At 46.4% G+C, this 20,921-nt stretch overlaps 1 protein-coding gene across 3 annotated transcripts in view; it reads right to left on the bottom strand.

Moving 5' to 3' along the window:
• ATP8A2 (ATPase phospholipid transporting 8A2) overlaps window positions 1-20,921 on the bottom strand; it is a 2,139,258-nt gene that overhangs the window by 548,334 nt on the left and 1,570,003 nt on the right. For all 3 annotated transcript variants that reach the window (XR_014967690.1, XM_085621612.1, XM_085621613.1), the window contains exons 28-29: window positions 12,993-13,067; window positions 469-591 (exon numbers count right to left, since the gene is read on the bottom strand). Coding sequence is in view for 2 of the 3 variants with exons in the window: in XM_085621612.1 (XP_085477738.1) it covers window positions 469-591; window positions 12,993-13,067 (198 nt within the window). In the remaining variant the exon portion in view is untranslated. The remainder of the gene's footprint in view (window positions 1-468; window positions 592-12,992; window positions 13,068-20,921) is intronic.

Here is a 20,921-nt window from a genome sequence, read left to right on the forward strand (position 1 = left end):
GCATTTCTGGTGGCTTGTAGTGTGTACAAGAAAGACAGACATATGTTTGTGGTTGTTTTCAACTTAAAACTGTTTTATTGACACTTTCGTTAATGAATGTGTAATGCACTTATTAATACTGTTGACACTCAAATATAATTATTTTTGATGGTGATACCCTAACATTTGATGACTGTTTTTATTAATGTGGTGACCCTGACAAAGCCAACAGGCCTGCCTTATATGTATTTATTGGTGATGCCTCGACAAAGCTAAAAAGGCTGTTTATTTAAACTAACAACTCCTTATATTGTGATGTTGTATCTGGTGTGGGTGTGGGTATTGTAATATCAAGTTATAAAATGTCTGTCATCTACGTTCAAATTTACAAACAAACATGAATGTATTTTGACTAAAATAGAGGGAAAATGTGAACATGAAACTTTAATATACTAACAGCTTGTTGTTCCAAAAGTAATTTCTTCTTACCTTTGTGTTAAATCCATCAGCATTCTGGGTAATTTTGTAGAGTTCGGGAAATCTTAGCATACTCTCTTGACTGCATGATCGTTCAAAGATTCCCAAAGTGAAGGGTGGTAAGGCAGTAAAAATCTATAAAGACAAGAACTGGGAATTAAAAATAACGACCTCATTTATGGTGACATTCAGATGCTTGCATGGAGACAGGGAGAATCGATTCTGATGCCCTGCCTGCACTATAAGACCGTTTCATCTTCATCTTGTTCTGTCTCCAGATGCACAAGGCCTGGGCCACCATGCTGATCAAATGAAATGATTAGTGTCTAGAAACATATTAACTACTTTTGCTCTGTGGCCTGGTTATGAAAAGCCACAGGAAACCTTTCTCTTTATATGTCACAGCAATTGGTAATTGGTAACAGGGGATACAACGCAAGTGGAAAATTAAGCCTTCATATCCCTTCTGTCAAGCAATCGTCAGCTGTAAATCACAAAAAACAGAGTATTATTAAATTACTTGGTCTTGTCAGTGCAAAATCTTGGATTATTATCGCAACTATTCCTTCAAGACTAGAAGTATGTGGCAGCAGGAAGAAGGCAATGAATTTAAGATTCCAGGGGCCGTATTACAGAATGGTTTGCGCCCGTGCATACAAATGTGCGCTGTCTCATCTGCGCTGCGCCCCTTTGAATGTTTATTTATGCACTGTATTATGTTGCTGCGGCGCAAAACCTATCCATAATCGGAAACCGTTTGTGCGCCCTCATGCACAGGAATGTTGCAGCCAAAAATGCATTTACACCAGCGCTAATGCAATATGAGCACAGACGCAAACGCACATAAACACAGAGCTCAAAGTCTACGCCAACATCGTGGCGCATTACAAACCAATCCTCCATAAGGCCAACGGGCGCATACTCCGGCACACAGCGACAACTATCGCCGGCGCAGTCATGTGCAATACGGCCCCAGGTGGATGAGTACAGAGCACCAACCCTTCCTGTGCGAACAGCTCCGTGATTTAACCGGCTGCTAAAGTGTCTGCTAGAAAGTCTTCCAAGTGGGAAACTTTAACTTATAAGAGAAGATAAGTTTGTAATTAAAATTAAGATCTGAATAATGTTTTGCAGTTGAAGGCTATCAGGAATGTTGTTGTCTCTAAAACACTAACAGGTCAGTTAGAATGATGTTGGACCAACAGACTGGGCAAAGAAAAATCTTTACGGGGTATGCATGTAGAATTTAACAGCTTCTGTAAGAACAATATCTGAAGTAAGATGGCACAGAGTGTAAAACAGACAGAGTCCAATTAGCCTTTCCAGGGTTTTTAGTCTCATCAAATATAATTTTTCGCCGTCTTCAATATCCATAAATTACAGGGCGACATGATCAAACAATAGAATTAGTGCTTATTTTGAGATGGTGGTTGCTCGTGGAGCCCACTGGCACTCATTTTTCGGGATTGGCACTCATTTTTACAGATCAGACTGACCCAGAGCGAGAGAGAAAAAAAATCACAAAAGGAGGAAAGAAGGAGGAAGAAAAAGATGGAAAAACATTGACAAAGGAGAAAAGTAGGCACAAAAAATAACCTGACAGCGATATAAAGGGGCGGGGAGTGCCTGAACGTTGATGACATGAGGTGGAATAAAAAACCCACAGCCTTGGTATCTGGCACCCCTACTATTCGACAGCACTGGCCATGGGATTCAGAGAAAAACTTTAGGCTCATCCAGGGGCGTAACACAGGCCCCCGCAGCGCGGGGGCCCCCAAGCTCCAGGGGGCCCCCTCGGCACTGCACTCTGGCCGGAGAGCTCCTGATTGAGCCCAGAGGGGGCCCCTCGACGTACCGTGCAGGGAGGCCCCCTCAATATTCGTTACACCAGTGGGCTCATCGCACTTATTCTTTTATAAATTAAGCACTACTTGAGTACATGTTTTTAATGGACAAGATATTTCAGTTCAAATATGGAAGAGCGTAAAAACTCCAATCTCTCTCTTAGAACAAGTGACTGAAGTCCAGGAACGCTATCTGTTACCACCTAACTGACCGAAGCCCCATAATCGAATAGGGATTTAATGGACTAACCAGTGAAGGTATTTCCCAGAGAACCTGAGTCCCATGCCCATGTATGACAACTGTTTGCTATGGGGCTCCTTTTTGATTCTTGTGCCATCCAAGGTGGAACTGCACATCCGATAACTACATATACACACACTTATTGTGTCACCCACTTAAGTAGTCTTAAGGTCACATGATAAGGTGTAGTTAGCCTTTGTGTACTCCTCCCAGATAATCACACAATAGAGGGCCTAGATGTAGGCAGGAGGGACATCCTGACTTGATGAGGGAGTGGCGGAGCGGAGACCTGTCACATTAACACTTCAAAGACACTGCCACAGCTCCCACACAAAGAACGTCACAGTAGCCTATTGTGACTACAGACAGACTGGGGGTAGAACAGGGAGGCATGAAATTCCAAACACCTCTGTGGAGTGGGGGCACGCTAGAAGCTTCTCCCATTTCAAAGCCAGCACAAGGTATAGAAATGGGACTCTTAGACCCACTCTTAAGTACACTCCTGGACCTGTAGACACTCCACAATAACTGCCTTTGTGCCAGAAGACTGCCCTGCTGACTGTGAAGGAAGACTGGGCCTGCACCCGCACCATCCCAGAATGACTCTGAGGGCAAGTTATCTGTTCTGTTCTGAGCTACAGGGACAGAACAAGCTCCAGAGGTTTCCCTGCAACTCCCGAGCTGACCTGCTGCAACTGGACCTGCTTGATCCCTGCTGGCCTTTGCTGGAGTTAGATCCTGAATCTCAAGAGGTGTCCCCCAGGTCCTGGGCCCTTGATGTGGCATCAGTTGACCTACTTCTAGAACAAAGAAGAAATCCTGACATTTTGGGCTCTTTGCGATTGCAAACAGGCCGGTCTGTGTCAAGATCTTGCCGCCTGCACCGACAGACAACCTGAAGCTCTGGTGAACCCAACTCTTTGGGCCACAATGAACGCTATGGATGTTGAGCAATGCGAGATCTGTACTTCGTGTTACAGCCTCGAAACCCCGCAGACTCTTTGTGCTAGACTTTAGAAGGTAACCTTGTCAATGGGACTAAGTTGGTGTTTGTAGCTGGCCAGCACTCCATTGCAGTTGGCCTGAACTTGTGACTTTTTCCCGATCTTGCAAGACCAGACAACTGCAAGTGGTGTTTTGTGCTTTTGACAGAGAGAACAGTAATACTTCAAACCTCTGAGCGCTAAGATAAGCTCACGGCAGGAAATGCTAATGGACTTCACAAACTGTCAGCGCTGTTTAGAGTGAAGCTGTGTGGGTGAGGAAAACACACTACTCTACAGCGTCCCAATGCCAAACTACTGTTTTCAACAGGCCATGAACTACGATCTAGTTTTGAGTTGTGGCAGCAATGTTGGATTTCTGGGTATTACTCTCTTCATGGCTCACAGCATCTCTGTTAGAACAGCATAATACTGTGTTACAATAGCAAGAAAGCCATTCTTTTTATTTATTTTGGCAATTGCCAGAAAAGCACATGTGATACAGCACATGAATACAATAAGACTTTAAAATACACACTAGTGTAGTAGGTGAAAAAAGGCAATGATAAAACAAAGGTACAAGTGCTATACAAAGTTACATTTCATTAATTGTGCTTGTGAAAGGCCCATATTTAAAACCAGGCAAGGTGCATTCAAAAGCAGCTTTAGAGGAGGCATACAGGGGGTAAAAACATTTTCCTTAGGTTAGGAGGGTAGGGGTACTTTTCAGTCGACATCTCCATATTGAGAGACAGTGAAAGCAATCAGTTGGGAGGGATTAGACTTAAGTATCCTTGAAGCAATTCTAAAGTCCCTAATGCCCAGGTTGCGGCACAATAGCAAGATTCATGCTATAGGCATGATATGTGGACAGAAGAATAATACATGATCAATACATTCACTGATCTCAAGGAAAACAGGCAATTCATAACCGCTTCGGAAAAGGGGCAAAGCCACGTAGCAGTTAAAGTGTAGAGCGGCAAAGTCCCGATCTGAAATGTAATGAACAGAGACGTTGAAATTGGTGGCTCAATGAGGTCCATGTAGGCATCCAAACAGTAAGCATCCTTGAATTCTATAAATGTTGCAGTCGGGTACCCGCCCTCCCAGATCTGTGGAGCCACCATACACAGAGTTCCAGTACATCCTCTTAAGTGCGAGCTTAGAGACACTGCATGCAGACTCAAGATACTCCCAAAGGTTCACCCACCCATTTTCTGTTAGACAGCATTTGATATAGCCCAAACATGGAATCCCACCGGGCCCTGGGATCTTGAGGATTTCGCCAAGGCCCAAACAAAAGGATACCAATGCCTCAGAGCACCAGATGCTCCTCCAGTACAACAGGGGTCTCTGGCCAACTCTGTGAATGAGAAATTTGAGACCAAGGTCTAAATGGAGAGTGAATAGTGGAATGCTTGGAGGGAGATTAGTGAAGACTTGCAGAAAATGATTCTCCACCAACTCCAGATCGCAAACGTTCTCCTACCCACAGAGTTCCCCTCCATATAAAGACCCCCCGCAGAGCTTGATTTGAAATGCAGGGGATTTGGGACGAAAGCTGGAGCCGTGGAGGGCTCTCAGGATACCACCTGAGTAGTGCTCCAGCTATAGATTGCACTTCTGGATCTGGGGGACCAACCAAATTCTTCATTAACCCCTTGTGTGCTCATGACGAGCCCAGCTCGCCATGGCACACAGTCGCCGTGTGCTCATGACGAGCCCAGCTGGTCATGACACCCACCCACGGGGGAAGCGCTGGCGCTCCCGCCGTGGGTGGTCGACCGGCGTTTTTGTTACGGGGAAGGCAGGGGAAGACCTTCCCCTGCCTCCCCCCGCCTCCCCTCCCCGTCATCAATGACGTCAGCGCGCGAGGTGCACTGACGGCATTGGAGGTTTCCCTTTGTTTACCGACACGCAGGAAGCCATTTGCTTCCTGCGCGTCGGTGAACAAAGAGGTACGTTTTGGGGCTGGGGAGGGGGGGGGGATTTTAACGAAAGAGGCATCGGGGGAAAGGAAAGGGTTTTCCTTTCCCTCGATGCCTCTTTTGTGCATTCCTGCTGCACGATCATGCGATCGTGCAGCAGGAATGCCCACTAGCAACAGGGATTTTTTTTTATTTTTTTATTTGGGCACTGTGTGTTGGTTGGGGGAGCGGCCCCTTGGGCAAGGGTCGCTCCCCCTGTTGGAGGCATATGTTTTGGCTTCAGTTGCCACCCTGGAGGGGGGCAGAAATGTTTTTGGTGCCATAAAATCGGCCCACTGGGCCATTGTGCAGGGGAGTGGCCCCTTGGGCAAGGGTCACGCCGCTTTGGGGGGCATTTTAGGAAGCCCACTATATTAGTTTTTGTTTTGGGGAGCGACCCCTTAGGCAAGGGTTGCTCCCCTTTTGGGGGCCTACATTTTTGCTTTGTTTGCCCCCCTGGGGGGCAGATTTAAATCTTTAAAAATGTATTCGGCCCACTGGGCCAATTGAATAAATGTAGTGGGGAGTGGTCCCTTGGGCAAGGGTCACTCCCCTTTTTGGGGCATAAATTTCGGCTTTGTCTGCCCCCTGGGAGGGGGGGGGGGCAGTTGTATTAAAATAAATCGGTCCACTGAGCCAATGTAATAAATGTACTGGGGAGTGGCCCCTTGGGCAAGGGTCACTCCCCTTTGGGGGCCATTTTTGTATGCCCATGATGTTAGGTTTTGTTTGGGGGAGCGGCCCCTTAGGCAAGGGCCGCTCCCCTTATGGGGGCTATGTTTTAGGCTTTGTCTGCCCCCCTGGGGGGGCAGATTTTATTTATAAAATAAAAATGCCCACTGGACCATCAGGTATTGTTTAGTGTGGAGTGGCCCCTTGGGCAAGGGTCACTCCCCTTTGGGGGCTTATAATTCTGGCTGTCTGCCCCCATGGGGGGGGAGGGCAGATTTCGCCATTTTTAGGTTGAGCATTTGAGACCTCTTGTATATTCTTTAGTATTTACTTGTATGTTTTTATGGTTTGTGTGCTTTGGAGATCAGCCCTAGGACTTGTCTGCTTCCGCTTAGGGACTTTTCTTTCTGATCAACTGACTCTATTTAACTTTTTTGATAGAAAACGACCAGCAGAGGTCTGTAACATACCAGAATCACTTCAGCATTCTCTAGTTTTCAGTCCATAGAAATTGTCTTCCACGAGCACCCATAGACAAAAATATTTTTTTAAAATCATGTATTGTCAGTGATATGACCACCGAAGGCCCAGATTTTATATTAAAAACAGAGCATTGGACTATACCATTTCCCCGCTAAAAGGCAATATTTCTCCCCGTGTGTTCCAATACTTGGCGTGTCACGCAGTTTGGTGCTTACTTTCCCGCCATGTCAAAGAACAGCAGATGTTTCAGGGCGCAGGCTAATGTGCTGCATAGCGAAGTACATATAAGGTCCCAAAGGCGAGACCGATTGCATTGCAAATGCTTGTCTAATTTAGGGCCCACTAGGCCACCAGGGAGTTATCTGTGGAGAGTGACACCTTGGGCAAAGGTCACTCTCCTTTGGAGTCAATCTTTGTGGCTGTGTCTGCCAGCCAGATGGCCAGATGGCCATGTTTTTTTTTTAAATTGGGCCCACTAGACCACCAGGGATTTTTTTGTGGGGCGTGGCCCCTTGGGCAAGGGTTGCTCCCATTTGGTGAGCATTCATTTGTCCGTTTCTGCCACACTGAGGCTGATTTGTTTATTTGTAGGGCCACTAGCCAACCGTTTTTTTTTTAATGTTGTTGAGCGGCCCCTTGGACAAGGGTCGCTCCCTTTTATGGGAGGAGGATTGTGGTCATTTCTGCCCTCTTTGGGTGGCAGAATAGCAGTATGTTTTTAGGCCCATCTGTCCTTAAGGGGGGCAGAAGCCACTAGCCACCTGCGTTTTTATTTTTTTTATTTTTGTATTTGGGAGTGGCCTCAAGGGCAAGGGTTGCTCCCCTTTTATGGGGGTGAATATTTTATTTATACTCTTAGGCTCACCTACCCCTTAGCTTGGCTGGTGGATTGTGTGTGGACTGGTGCATTATTTGCATATGTGATTGTAATGTTATTTTCTCCTTTTTATTCTAGTGTAAAGCTTTTGATTCCTGTTCGCGATTTCGACAGTGGTGTTCTGCAGTTTTGCGTAGTTGCATTTTTTTGGTAAGAAAAACATTTTTGTTGTATATACTTCAAATTAGTATTTTTGTCATGTATGAATGAATTTTTTTCTAAGTGGTGTCATAATGGCAGCTTATTTAGTTAGTGTTTTGTGCATGGAATTCTTTGCGATGTGTTTTTCATTGTCTTATGTGTAATTTTCTTTTCTCTTTCTTTTTTAGTGGGATATTGTTGATCCATACTGTGTCTGTGCAGAGTAGTTGGTGGTGAATTTATCTGGTTCTGACAAGTGATATCGTTTTGGAGTATATAGGTATTTCTGATAAAGGTGCATTTTGTTTATTACTTATTTTACAAAGTGTTTGTTGTTTTTGACTTGTTTGACAAGTTACTTTTATTAGTAAGCAGTATGGCTAGCCGTAGAATGACTGCTCAGCAGGTGGTTTGTATGCTTCTTGAATCTTCCTCTGAGCAGGATTATGAGACTGACAGTGCGTCTGAGGGAGAGGAGGGAGGGGACGATTCAGGCAGTGAGTTTTCTCTCCACATGGAATCATCGGATGATGAAGGTACTCTCAGTGCAGATAAAGCAACTCTCAGTGCGGATGAAGTGCCTGTTTTAGAGGAGGATACTGCTGTGCCGATGGTGCAAGAGGCATCTGGATTGCAGCCTGAGGCTGCTAGGCTTCCTACTGGATGTACTGGACTCTGGGTTGATCCAAATATGGTGCAGCCGGTGTTGTCTGCCTTTAGTGGTGATGCAGGGTGTAGAGTGGATTGTGAAAATTTTTTGCCTATACAGTTTTTTCAGTTGTTTATGGATGATGTATTTTGGGGTGAGGTTGTTGAGCAGACTAATTTGTATGCTGAACAGTTTTTGAGGGACAACAGTGACAAACTTAGGCCCCACTCTGGAGCTACCCGGTGGACTCCCACAAATTTGGAAGAGATGAAGACGTTTTTGGGTTTGACTTTATTGATGGGTTTGATAAGGAAGCCGTCCATGACTTCATATTGGTCTACCAGTCCCTTGATGGCAAAGGCCATATTTCCTGCAGTTATGACTCGGGATCGGTATTTGCTTTTGCTACGGATGCGGCATTTTGTTGTTAATTCTTTGGCGTTGCCACGAGATCACCCTGACTGTGACCGTCTTTTTAAGATTCGGCCTGTTCTTGATCACTTTGTAGATCGATTTTCAGAGATCTTTACTCCAGGGAAAGAAATATCTATAGATGAGTCTTTGGTCTTGTTCAAGGTCCGTTTGGTTTTTAGGCAGTACATCCCTAGCAAGAGGGCACACTATGGAATTAAGCTGTATATGTTGTCTGAGAGTAGGACAGGATATGTTTTTAATTTCCGTGTGTACACTGGTAGGGATTCCACTATTGACCCCCCTGGTTGTCCGTCCACTTTTGGAGTTTCTGAGAAAATTGTGTGGGATCTTGATAGAGGACTGTTTAACAGAGGCCACCATTTGCACCTTGATAACTTCTACACTGCTGTGCAATTGTTTAAGGAATTGTTCAAAGTGGACACTTTTGCTTGTGGCACAATCCGCTCTAACCATAAAGGTTATCCAAAAGAGCTTGTTTGCAAAAAACTTCAGAGGGGGCAGTGCAGTTCCTTGCGTAGTGATGAACTACTAGCTGTGAAATTTGTGGACAGGAGGGATGTGTACATGCTGACTACCATCCATGATGAGAGTACTTCACCTGTGGCTGTTTGGGGTCAGATTTCTGAAGTGCGCAAACCTGTGTGCATTTTAGACTACAATAAGCACATGGGTGGTGTTGATAGAGTAGATCAGAGGTTGGAACCTTACACTGCTATTCGTAAGGCTTATGTTTGGTATAAGAAGTTGGTCATCCATCTCTTTAATTTAGCAACTTTCAATGCTTTTGTTGTGTTCAAGGAGTGTTCTCCTGCATCAAAGTTGACTTTTGTTCAGTTTCAGCAATCTGTGATAGGCAGCCTTGTTGTGGAACAGGCAAGTGTTCCTAGAGTTGGAGTGGTGGAGGATGTGGCTCGATTGAAAGATCGCCACTTTCCTGATTTCATTACTTCCACATCCTCAAAAGACTTTCCCACTAGGAGATGTAGAGTCTGTTGGCGAAGAGGTACGCGGAAGGAGACTCGTATCTACTGCCCGAGTGTCCTTCTAACCCTGGGCTGTGTGTCCCTGCATTTTTGTGTGGGAAAGTTGTAGCATCACCGGGCTCACACAAATTCCCCACCACCCAGCGTTCCCCCAGGTCTCCCAGTAAAAATGGTGCATCACTTGTGTGGGATGCCCAAGTACCCGCGTCAGGCAAGGGCCAAAAACGTGGTGAGGCAACATCAATATTGCCTATCAAAAAATGTTTTGGGCCCTTGCCTGTCGCAGGTACTTGGGCCTCCCACACAAGTGAGGCACCATTTTTACCGGGAGACCTGGGGGAACACTGGGTGGTGGGAAATTTGTGTGAGCCCGGTGATGCATCAACTTTCCCACACAAAAATGTGTGAAAAAAGTGATTTTTTCAGATAAAATTGAGGTTTGCAGGGGATTCTGGGTAAGGAAACTTTGGGGGATCCACACAAGCCATACCTCCCTGGAAGCCCCTGTGTGTCTAGTTTTCAGAAATTTATGGGTTTGGTAGGTTTTCCTAGATGGCCGCCGAGCACCGGGCCAAAAACCCTGGTGACCCCCCTTGCAAATCCAGGTGGTTTTGAGATAGGCAATTTTGATGTCGCCTCACTACGTTTTGGGACCTTGCCTGTCGCGGGTACTTGGGCCTCTCACACAAGTGAGGCACCATTTTTACCGGGAGACCTGGGGGAACGCTGGGTGGTGGTAAATTCGTGGGAGCCCGATGATGCCACAACTTTCCCACACAAAAATGTGTGAAAAATTTGCTTTTTTCAGATAAAATTGAGGTTTGCAGGGGATTCTGGGTAAGGAAACGTTGGGGGATCCATGCAAGCCATACCTCCCAGGAAGCCCCCGGGTGTCTAGTTTTCAGAAATGTATGAGTTTGGAAGGTTTCCCTAGGTGCCGGCAGAGCTAGGGTTCACAAACTACAGCTAGGCACTTTGCCAAAAAAGGGTCATTTTTCACTGCGAAATTGAGGTGTGACCATGTTGCGTTTTGCGCCATTTCTTGTTGCGGGCACTGGGCCGACCCACACAAGTGAGGTACCATTTTTCTCGTAAGACTTTGGGGAACGCGGGGTGGGTACAAATTTGTGGATCCACGCAGATTCCAGAACTTTCCACCACAGAAATGTGGGGAAAATTAGTTTTTTGGGAAAAAAGTTTAGGTTTGCAAGGGATTCTGGGTAACAGACCCTGGTGGGAGGCAGTCAAGTCACCCCATCCTGGATTCCCCTGGGTGTCTAGTTTTCAAAAATATGTAGGTTTGCTATGTTTCCCTTGGTCCCGGCAGACCTATGGTTCAAAAACGACAGCTAGGCACTTTGCCAAAAAAGGGTTTCACTGCAAAATTGAGGTGTGACCACGTTGAGTTTTGCGCCGTTTCCTGTCGCGGGCACTAGGCCGACCCGCACAAGTGAGGTACAATTTTTCTCGTTAGACTTTGGGGAACGCGGGGTGGGTGGAAATTTGTGGATCCACGCAGATTCCAGAACTTTCCACCACAGAAATGTGGGAAAAATTTGTTTTTTTTGACAATTCTTTAGGTTTGCAAGGGATTCTGGGTAACAGACCCTGGTGGGAGGCAGTCAAGTCACCCCATCTTGAATTCGCTGGGTGTCTAGCTTTAAAAAATTTATAGGTTTGCTAGGTTTTCCAAGGTGCCCGCAGAGCTAGTGTTCAAAAACTACAGATAGACACTTTGCAAAAAAGGGTAAATTTTCATTGTGAAAATGTGGTGTGTTCACGTTGGGTTTCGAGCCATTTCCTGTCGTGGGCACTATGCCTACCCACACAAGTGAGGTAGCATTTTTATCGGGAGACTTAGGGTAATTCAGATTTGTAAAGCAACTGGATGGCGTGTCGTTTGGCGTCTGCATATCTTTTCATTTTTTCTTTCGCCTCTCGGTCCCTGTCTGCAATGCTGCTGTGATCGGGTGGCACTGTTGCTTCTATCTGCAGTAGCCTCGTCAGACTCGCTCTTCCCAGTACTAGTTCTGCCAGGCACCTTCCTGTGGAGTTGTGGGGTGTGTTTCTGTAATCACGTAGTACTTGGCACAGTGCTTGACTAAGTGATATCGGTGCTAGCTTTGCCCTTTGAACTGCCTTTTTGATGTTCCCCATGAACCTCTCCACCATTCCATTCGCTTGAGGCCATAGCGGTGTTATTTTCCTGTGGCTTATCCCTAGATAAAAAATAGTAAAAATACATGTTGGTAAGGGAGTATTTCTCCTGTATCGAAGCAAAAGTAAGGAGGTGACTGTCAGCAAATACATCGAACACCAGGTTGATGCCTTTTGCTGCTCATATGAAACTTATCATAGCCGCGTTTACGGAAGCGGTTTTTGTATTATTCCACAGTGATAGGGCCATAGATTTGGTGAGATTAGAGGCTAGATACATAATTAGCATTCGGCGAGCGTGGATCATGTCGATGAAAATACGACTAGAGTGAGGAAGAGTTATATTAGACAGTGTGAGTGTCGCAGGTAATGATTAGGGTGTAATGAGATGCAGTTTGAGCATTTGCTATGGGACTAATTCATAGGGGTTAGTGTCTAACCAAGAAATGCAGTCTGATGGTTATACAAGTTAGGAAGGCAACATCCCCCCCCCCCGCCCCCCTTCTTACATAAGGCCTGGTGGTATACACAAACATTCCTTCCTGATTCGTCAGTACAATGTCATATGTTCAATTCCAACTCTGGCAACACCTGGAGGCACGCATTTTGTGCCAGGACACTTGCAGGGAAACAGTATAAATTGCAGAGGCATAGCACATTTTGCACAGGTGCAGCTTAGTTTGGGAAGTATGGGCTTTTTTTTTTCTTTGTGCCGAAGCAGATGGAAAAAATTCTTTGTGGGCCGTTTTTATCCTTTAATCTTAAAGCTTTGTCTATGAAAACATCCCAAGCCCATCTTATAGAAAAAGATGTATGCACAATTTTGTTTGAAATGGTGAAACATGTTAAGGCTTACATCCACAGAAATGTAACAGACATGAGGTGCATGCTAAATGCTGCCCCAGTTTTGCCACTTAAAATAAATGTCAATTTTTCAATTTGACCTCTTGTCACACTAACAAAATCCCTAAAAGGGTGCGTGTGTATATACATTGTAACAGCACAGTAGATGACTGACTAAGATACAATCACCTACATAAACAAGAATGGAATGCTACAGAAGACCAGCACTCACTCTATCCAAGACAGTAACACAGCACTTACCACATTGTACAATCCAATGCACCAGCGTTCAAACAAAATCTGTCCAGAAAATCCATTTACGAATGCAAACCAAAGCTGAAAAAAAGAAAAGAGGGGATCAGGATTTCAGACAGTAAAAGGAAATATGTATATGAAACATAGTTTGGAATGCGAAGCACCAGCTGTATCCAGCTGTTTAAAGTACTCTAATAGCAAAAATTGGACACTTCCTCTGGTATTAAGTTTTTATTTCAACAGCTTGTTTAAATCACAGTGAAGCAGACAATTGGGTCGCAGTTTTTGCAAAATGTTCATCATCCCTCTGGAAACATAAATCACATCGAAATGTAATTTGTTTGTTGTATATTCTAGAAAGGGGTGTTAGCAAAAATAGAGTACATTCATACTATGTCACCCTGCTTCCTTTCTATGACATGATTTACAGAGCGTTTGCCTATTAAAGCATAACAAAAAAGGCATTATCTGATTTTCTAATTTAATGAACTGGGGGAAAACAAGTATATTGTTATGCGATGATCATTTGTATAGCACACATTCTTCTAATAATAAGGCCTTGTAGCACTTTCAGCAGCATAACGTGTCTGGGTATCCTATACAAGTCCAACACTAGAACTCTCAACATCAACATCCTTTCATGTGAATCCATTTGAAAATATTCTACTGAAAGAGGAAGCTCACAAATTTCACAGATCCAGGTATTGCATATACTCTTTACACTTTTTTTTTCAAAATTTCAACTATTTATTTTGCAAGTGTTTCTTATAGTTCATTCACTTTTCATTTTATACAAACAGCAACCAACACGTGTTTCACAGAGACCCATTTTTTTAGGAGTTATCTATGTACCCCTCCACTGATATGTTTTGTTTGTTTTTTATGTCAATTAAGTATCCTACGCTTTAATATGGGCTCGAACTTAAGTGGCTAGTAATGTCCTTGTACTTCAAGAACCCCATAACTATTTACAGCTTCTTAAATATGTGACCATTACCTTTAGGCAACAATAAGTCTCCAAAACAGCTCCTCTTTAGATAACCATGGACGTGTGACACTTGCGAGCTTCCCGGTGTAAAGGGGAACAGTTTTGGAGACCTTTTAATGTCTAAAGGGTCGAGAAGACACACTCCAGTGAGCTCCAGCCTTGCTCATCAAGAGGTTGCAGGGATTTACAGAAACTCCCATTTGGTTTCCGACCGCCGCACAAGCTCCCATAGAGAAATGGCAGTTTGCGATCGCATCGTAATTGCGTTTTGGGACCGCCGTGGGTCAGTCGGATCCGCAACCGCAGAGATGTCAGTCGGAGGAAACTCTGACCGGCATCATAATGAGGCTCTAAGAGTTTAAAAGCACTTCAATGTCTCGCCTAGAGTAGTAAGCAATATACTAATATACATACCAGAAAAAGCTTCTCTGAATCCTCACTCAGGGGTAAGCTCACTACCATCTGCACTTCGTGGCCACACCTTTCAGGATTGCGGTTTCTAGGTAATACATCCGGATTCACTGGGACTTCCGCTACATGTTACAAAAGAGGATTATATTCCCAGTTCATCCCTGCAGATCTAGACCCATTCTGACATTCCCTGTCTCTACCTTAATCATACATAAAATGGCAGATCTTTAAGTCATCTATGCAGCTCTCCAACATTCATACCTGCTATAAAAGGCGTACCCTGCTTCATCACCATAATTCAAGTGGGTTCCCTTCTGCTGAAGCTAGTGTTGAAAGGGACGGGATGGAAAGTCACAACTAAGGAAATGCATAATGAATTGGTGCCTCCAGCTGACTCAATTTAAACCTGCATGTCTATTGCTTACAACACATTGTTAAGTGCTGTGTCCCAAGACAAGATAGACAATCATGCAAGACACAACAAAACTTCCCATTTAATTGAAAAACAAAGACATACTCTTCCAACCACACAGTTTGCATGGGGTAGCATGCTGCCTGTACGCGTTTTGGAAACTATACAATACTATACTTACACTAATGTTTTTCTGAGATCATTCAACCATAGTTTGCAAATATTCTGGTAGTACAGTAAAATATTTTCTAAATTAATCGTATCCATGAAAAAAAAGAACAGGACACAAAAATGTCATAAGAGGATCAACAATTGGATCTAAAGATAGTAACTTTACAGATGCAGGAGTACAATACTGGGATTCACACATTAAACAATGCAGTTTGCTAGCCACACCAAGGCAAAGAGCAGTAAAATTCAAGGTTTGTCAAAGCAATCGGGATCTTGGCCAATCAATAAAAGAGATCAAACACAGGGCTAATTCATCAGCACAAGATGATGTAAAGGGTATAAAGATATTGCTTGTAAAGGGAAATTGGCAACATTCCTAATGTTATTGTCTGTTTTTGTATATCTATACTAATAAAGGTTGTTAATAGAGTTTCGTGGTACAACTAATGAGGCCACACAAGAACCTTTATTATCTTTATCTGCCTCCTTTTAAACTCTCAAACATGAACCAGGCCCTCATTTGAAGTGCAGAACTGTTCAATAATTTATTTACAAAAATAATTTAAAAACAGATTGATTCAACAACGCCAGAGCATATATTAACACATACAGCAACAAAGCAGGACATTCAGGATAACCCAAAAAACATAAGGTATGGTGTTTAACATGGGAGTGAAAGCATAGTAGATTTTTTTTAAAACTCATCCTAATGCTGCGCCTCTCACCAGGCCGGGTCACCCCCTTGCTCCTCCTGCCGCCTCCTGCTCCTGCCTGCCAGCCTTGCCACAGAGCCGCCCGCTCGCCAGTTTCCCGCTGCAGCTCGCCACAGGCCCCGCCCACCACCGGCCCATTCGCCGAGCCGCTCCCGCCGCCCAGCTGACCCGCCCTCTCGTCCCCCTTCTTATGACGCCCCCAGAGCGACCGCGCAGCGGACGCGCGCAGCGGGAGCGCCGACTGAGCGCCGAAGGTGCGCCAAAGGTAAGCCCGTCTGCACCCGTCCGTGCCTGGCCCGCGCCCAGTGCCAGGACCCCCGGCCCCCGCAGACCCCAGCCCACCCACCGGACCTACGACGCTGCCACCCTCAACGCACTCAACGCTGGCCGAATCCCAGGATGCTACCGAGCCACCCCGAGACGCACCCACGGACCCTTCTGCTGCAACGCCTGCAAGTTCACCTGCATCCGGACCAGCACTACTCCAGCACCAACCAAGACCAAGACGAGCAACAGCAGCAGCCACCTGAAATGCATCCTGCTCAACACCCGCTCCGTCCACAGACACGCCATCGAGCTCTGGAACCTGCTCGACACCCTCACCAGACGTCGCCTTCCTCACGGAAACCTGGATGAACGCCTCTTCAGCGCCCGACATCGCCATCGCCATCCCAGACGGCTACAAGATCATCCGAAGGGACCGCATCAACCAGACCGGAGGAGGCATCGCCATCATCCACAGGAACACCATCCGCATCACGACCAACACCGACGACACCCTCGCACCCGCCGAGCACCTGCACTTCCAGGTCCACATCAACCCCAAGACCACCCTCAGAGGCACCCTCATCTACAGACCCCCGGGACCACGCACACAATTCAGCGAAGACATCGCCGACTTCATCAGCCCGCACGCCCTCCTCTCCGCTGACTACATCCTCCTCGGGGACCTCAACTTCCACCTGGAGAACAACGACGACCGCAACACCATCACCCTGCTGGACAACCTCGCAAACCTGGGACTCAAGCAGCTGGTCACCACCCCCACCCACTACGCCGGACACACACTCGACCCCGTCTTCTCATCCAGCAAGGACATCGCCTTCAGCCACGCCACCGGACTCCACTGGACGGACCACAGCTGTGTCCACTTCAGCTTCAGAAGGACCACGATCCACCACAACCAGCAACAGGTTGCACGCAGAAGCTGGAACAAGATCACAGCCGACCAGCTCGCGACCTGCCTGAGCATGAACCCTCCCACCAGCGCAACGAACCCAAGCCAGGCGGCCACCAACCTCGCGAAGTGGATCAGCAACTGCGCAGACGACTTCGCCCCTCTGAAGACCCCGCCTAGCAGACCCGGCAGCAAGAAAGCCCCATGGTTCACCGACGAACTCAAGAGCTCCAAGAAGAACTGCCGAGCCCTCGAGAGAACATGGCGCAGAGACCCAACTCCGGACAACATGACTGCCCTCAAGCTCGCCACCCGAAAGCACCACCAACTCATCCACGCCACCAAGAAAACCGCATTCAAGGAACGACTGGACAACAACGCACACAACAGCAAGGAACTCTTCAACATCGTTAAAGAGCTCTCCAACCCCAACGCCGGAAACAACGACATCACCCCTTCGCAAGACCTCTGCAACTCCCTCGCCTCCTACTTTCACAACAAGATCGCGGACATACACAACAGCTTCAGCACTCCACCGACACACGCCACGACCGAACCACCGCCCCCCACCACCACCCTCCGCGCCTGGACCCCGATCAGCACCGAAGACACCGTCCGCACAATGAACTCCATCCACTCCGGATCTCCTACCGACCCCTGCCCTCACCACGTCTTCAACAAGGCCGACGCTGTCCTCGCACCCCACCTGCGGGACATCATCAACACCTCCTTCGACACCGCTACCTTCCCGGAGAGCTGGAAGCACGCCGAACTCAGCGCTCTACTAAAGAAGCCATCAGCCGACCCCACCGACCTCAAGAACTACCGCCCCATCTCGCTGCTCCTATTTCCTGCAAAAGTCATCGAGAAGACCGTCAACAAGCAGCTGGCCGCCTTCCTCGAGATGAACGGTTCCCTCGACCACTCGCAGTCTGGCTTCCGGGCCAACCACAGCACCGAGACCGCCCTGATCGCAGCCACCGATGACATCCGAGCACTGCTTGACAACGGAGAAACAGCAGCCCTCATCCTCCTAGACCTCTCCGCGGCCTTCGACACTGTCTGCCACCGTACACTAGTGCAGCGACTCAGCAACGTCGGAATCCAGGAGAAGGCACTGGAGTGGATCATCTCCTTCCTCGCCGGAAGGACACAGAGTCCGCCTCCCCCCGTTCAGATCTGAAGCCACCGAAGTCATCTGCGGTGTTCCTCAAGGCTCCTCGCTCAGTCCAACCCTCTTCAACGTCTACATGAGCCCCCTCGCAGACATCGCACGCCAGCACAACCTCAACATCATCTCCTACGCCGACGACACCCAGCTGATTCTCTCCCTCACCAACGACCCCGCCACCGCCAGAGCCAACCTTCACGAAGGGATGAAAGAAGTAGCCGAATGGATGAAGAACAGCCGCCTGAAACTGAACTCAGACAAGACGGAAGTCCTCATCCTGGGATCCTCACCCTCCGCCTGGGACGACTCCTGGTGGCCCCCCGCCCTAGGCAGCGCACCCAAACCAACAGACCACGCACGCAACCTGGGCTTCATCCTGGACTCCTCCCTCTCCATGACCAGACAAGTCAACGCCGTCTATTCGTCGTGCTTCAACATCCTGCGCATGCTACGTAAGATCTTCCGGTGGATCCCCACCAAGACCAGGAAGACAGTCACCCAGGCCCTCGTCACCAGCCGTCTGGACTACGGCAACTCCCTCTACGCCGGAACCACCGCCAAACTCCAGAAGAGACTCCAGCGGATCCAGTACGCCTCAGCACGACTCATCCTGGACATCCCCCGTCGCAGCCACATCTCCGGACACCTGAGAGCCCTGCACTGGCTCCCAGTCAACAAGAGAATCACCTTCCGACTCCTCACCCACGCACACAAAGCCCTACACAACCAAGGCCCAGGATACCTCAACAGCCGCCTCAACTTCTACGCTCCCAAACGCCAGCTTCGATCGACCGGCCACGCCCTCGCCGCCGTCCCCCGCCTCCGAAGAGCCACCACAGGGGGACGGTCCTTCTCCTACCTCGCCGCCAAGACATGGAACTCCCTCCCGACCCACCTCCGCCTGACCCAGGACCACCTCGCCTTCAGGAAGCAACTCAAGACCTGGCTGTTCGAGCAGTAGCGGACCCCCGTCCCCCAGCGCCTTGAGACCCTCTGGGGGAGTAGTGCGCTATATAAATGCTTTGATTGATTGAATGTCATGAAGGGCAGGAAGAATTTGTTTAAACTCAGAGGATAATCCATTAAAAGACCAGAGCACAACCAAAAATTGCTCCTCTTATGGCAGATGTTTTGGCATTATTTTCCAATTGGTTTGTAATTTCTGGTAGTTCATAAATCACTGAAGATAATCAGATTTTGCAGATGGTGGTGAAGCATCATAATCAGGGTGCCCAAAGATATCAAGTAGTAGTATTTAAAGAGTGGAAGGGCAGGGTCAATGTTGTAGGACAATTTAACCAGCCTCTTCACTACATGAAACAAAGCTGGTGGAATGTGATAATTTGGAATTCGATTGCTGCTTTTGCCGCATCAGACCTCCACTAGTTCCCTAATGATGCAACCTCTTCCTCAGGAGCATCTTAGAAGACCACATCGTCTTCTCTACAGAGGGCAGCAATGGGATGGAAGAGGCCACCAGCACAAAAAAGACAGACTGTCTAGGCGAAAAGGAATTTTGCATGCACATGCTGAAAAGCAAGTTCCGTAATGCTCATAATCTGTTTAAATAAAAGAAAAAAATCTCAAGGATATGTTCAGTGAGTCAAGATATTGATTGGAATAAACTAGTATTTAAAAGAAAACTGATAAAATCAGTACCATTTTCGATCATCATTAATACAGTGCTTAGACCATGCACTTTCAGTGGGTGGAAGGAGCAAGCCACTGTGAACCACATATCCTTAGTAAGCAGTTCATATAGTAATATTAAATAAAGCATTCATAAATCAGTTGCTTGCATCACATCTCCAACCCTAATAGTAGGCATAATTTCATTCTTGAACTTCTCTCAACATAACCATTTATGTCTGTCAAAGGTAGAATATGCTTTTGATATTTTCCTTTTCTAAAATGTTGCTGTGGCCATTACTATTGCTAAAAAAACACGTTTTCTTTGAGCATGTTTAACAATTTCTACAATAAATATAAGAACATTAGATGATTTCCGCTACTGATGATGGGGAAGCAAGCAGAAATAAGCTCACATATTTAGGCATGTGATCTTTCGCCTTCTCCTTTAATATTAAAGATATCTCCTTCCAGGGATACAGAAAGCAAGAACGCCCGCCTCCCCTCGCTTGAGTGGCTGAATAGCTATTACATCTTTAGAATAGATTTCTTTTGCTTGTCCTGGATGTCTGCCGTGCTGACAGCATCCTGCACTCGTTTTCTAAACCTGCTAGCAGCCGATTTGTGCTTCTGAGAATGTTATGGCTTCCAGGGAGAGCTCTGTTAAGATTACCTCATTTTTAAATATGTGCTTTTTGTCAGCGTGTGTTTGAAAAACATATCGATTCAGGTTAAGAGTTGGAACATAAATTAGGGTCAATGAAATGCAAATTCTGAGGTATTTATCTAGGATTGATTTCAAGGTTCATGGTACAGACTTCAATTCCTTCTCAGCCTGTACGTCATTACTTTTGTAACATTGTCAAAGAGATCAAAACATGCATGTTTTATCCTTGTTTTACAGGATTATCCTCTTCTTTCAGCTTACTTGGCAAACACTAGCTTTACTAGGCATTATGAGGTGATACCGCATTGCTTATCGATAGTTTGCCAAATATATATCGATTTGTTAGATATTTTCAGGGACAGTCACCGATACATCATAACTGTATTAGATCCGGAGACACTTTACATGCTATGTCCACGGTGGGGAAGGAAAAGGGAATGGGAGAGCAATATGAGAAGTTATGACCCTTTTAGTAGTGACAATGGTTTCCTCTGCTTTTGGTTGTAAGAATGAATTCATTCCATCTTGCCTCGATATAAATGTTTTAGCAGAGGAAATTCTGCATCTTTAGGTTAAACAATCAGGAATGCTCTTCC

This window comes from Triturus cristatus, chromosome 8, assembly GCF_964204655.1.
Source record: "Triturus cristatus chromosome 8, aTriCri1.1, whole genome shotgun sequence".
Taxonomy (NCBI): domain Eukaryota; kingdom Metazoa; phylum Chordata; class Amphibia; order Caudata; family Salamandridae; genus Triturus; species Triturus cristatus.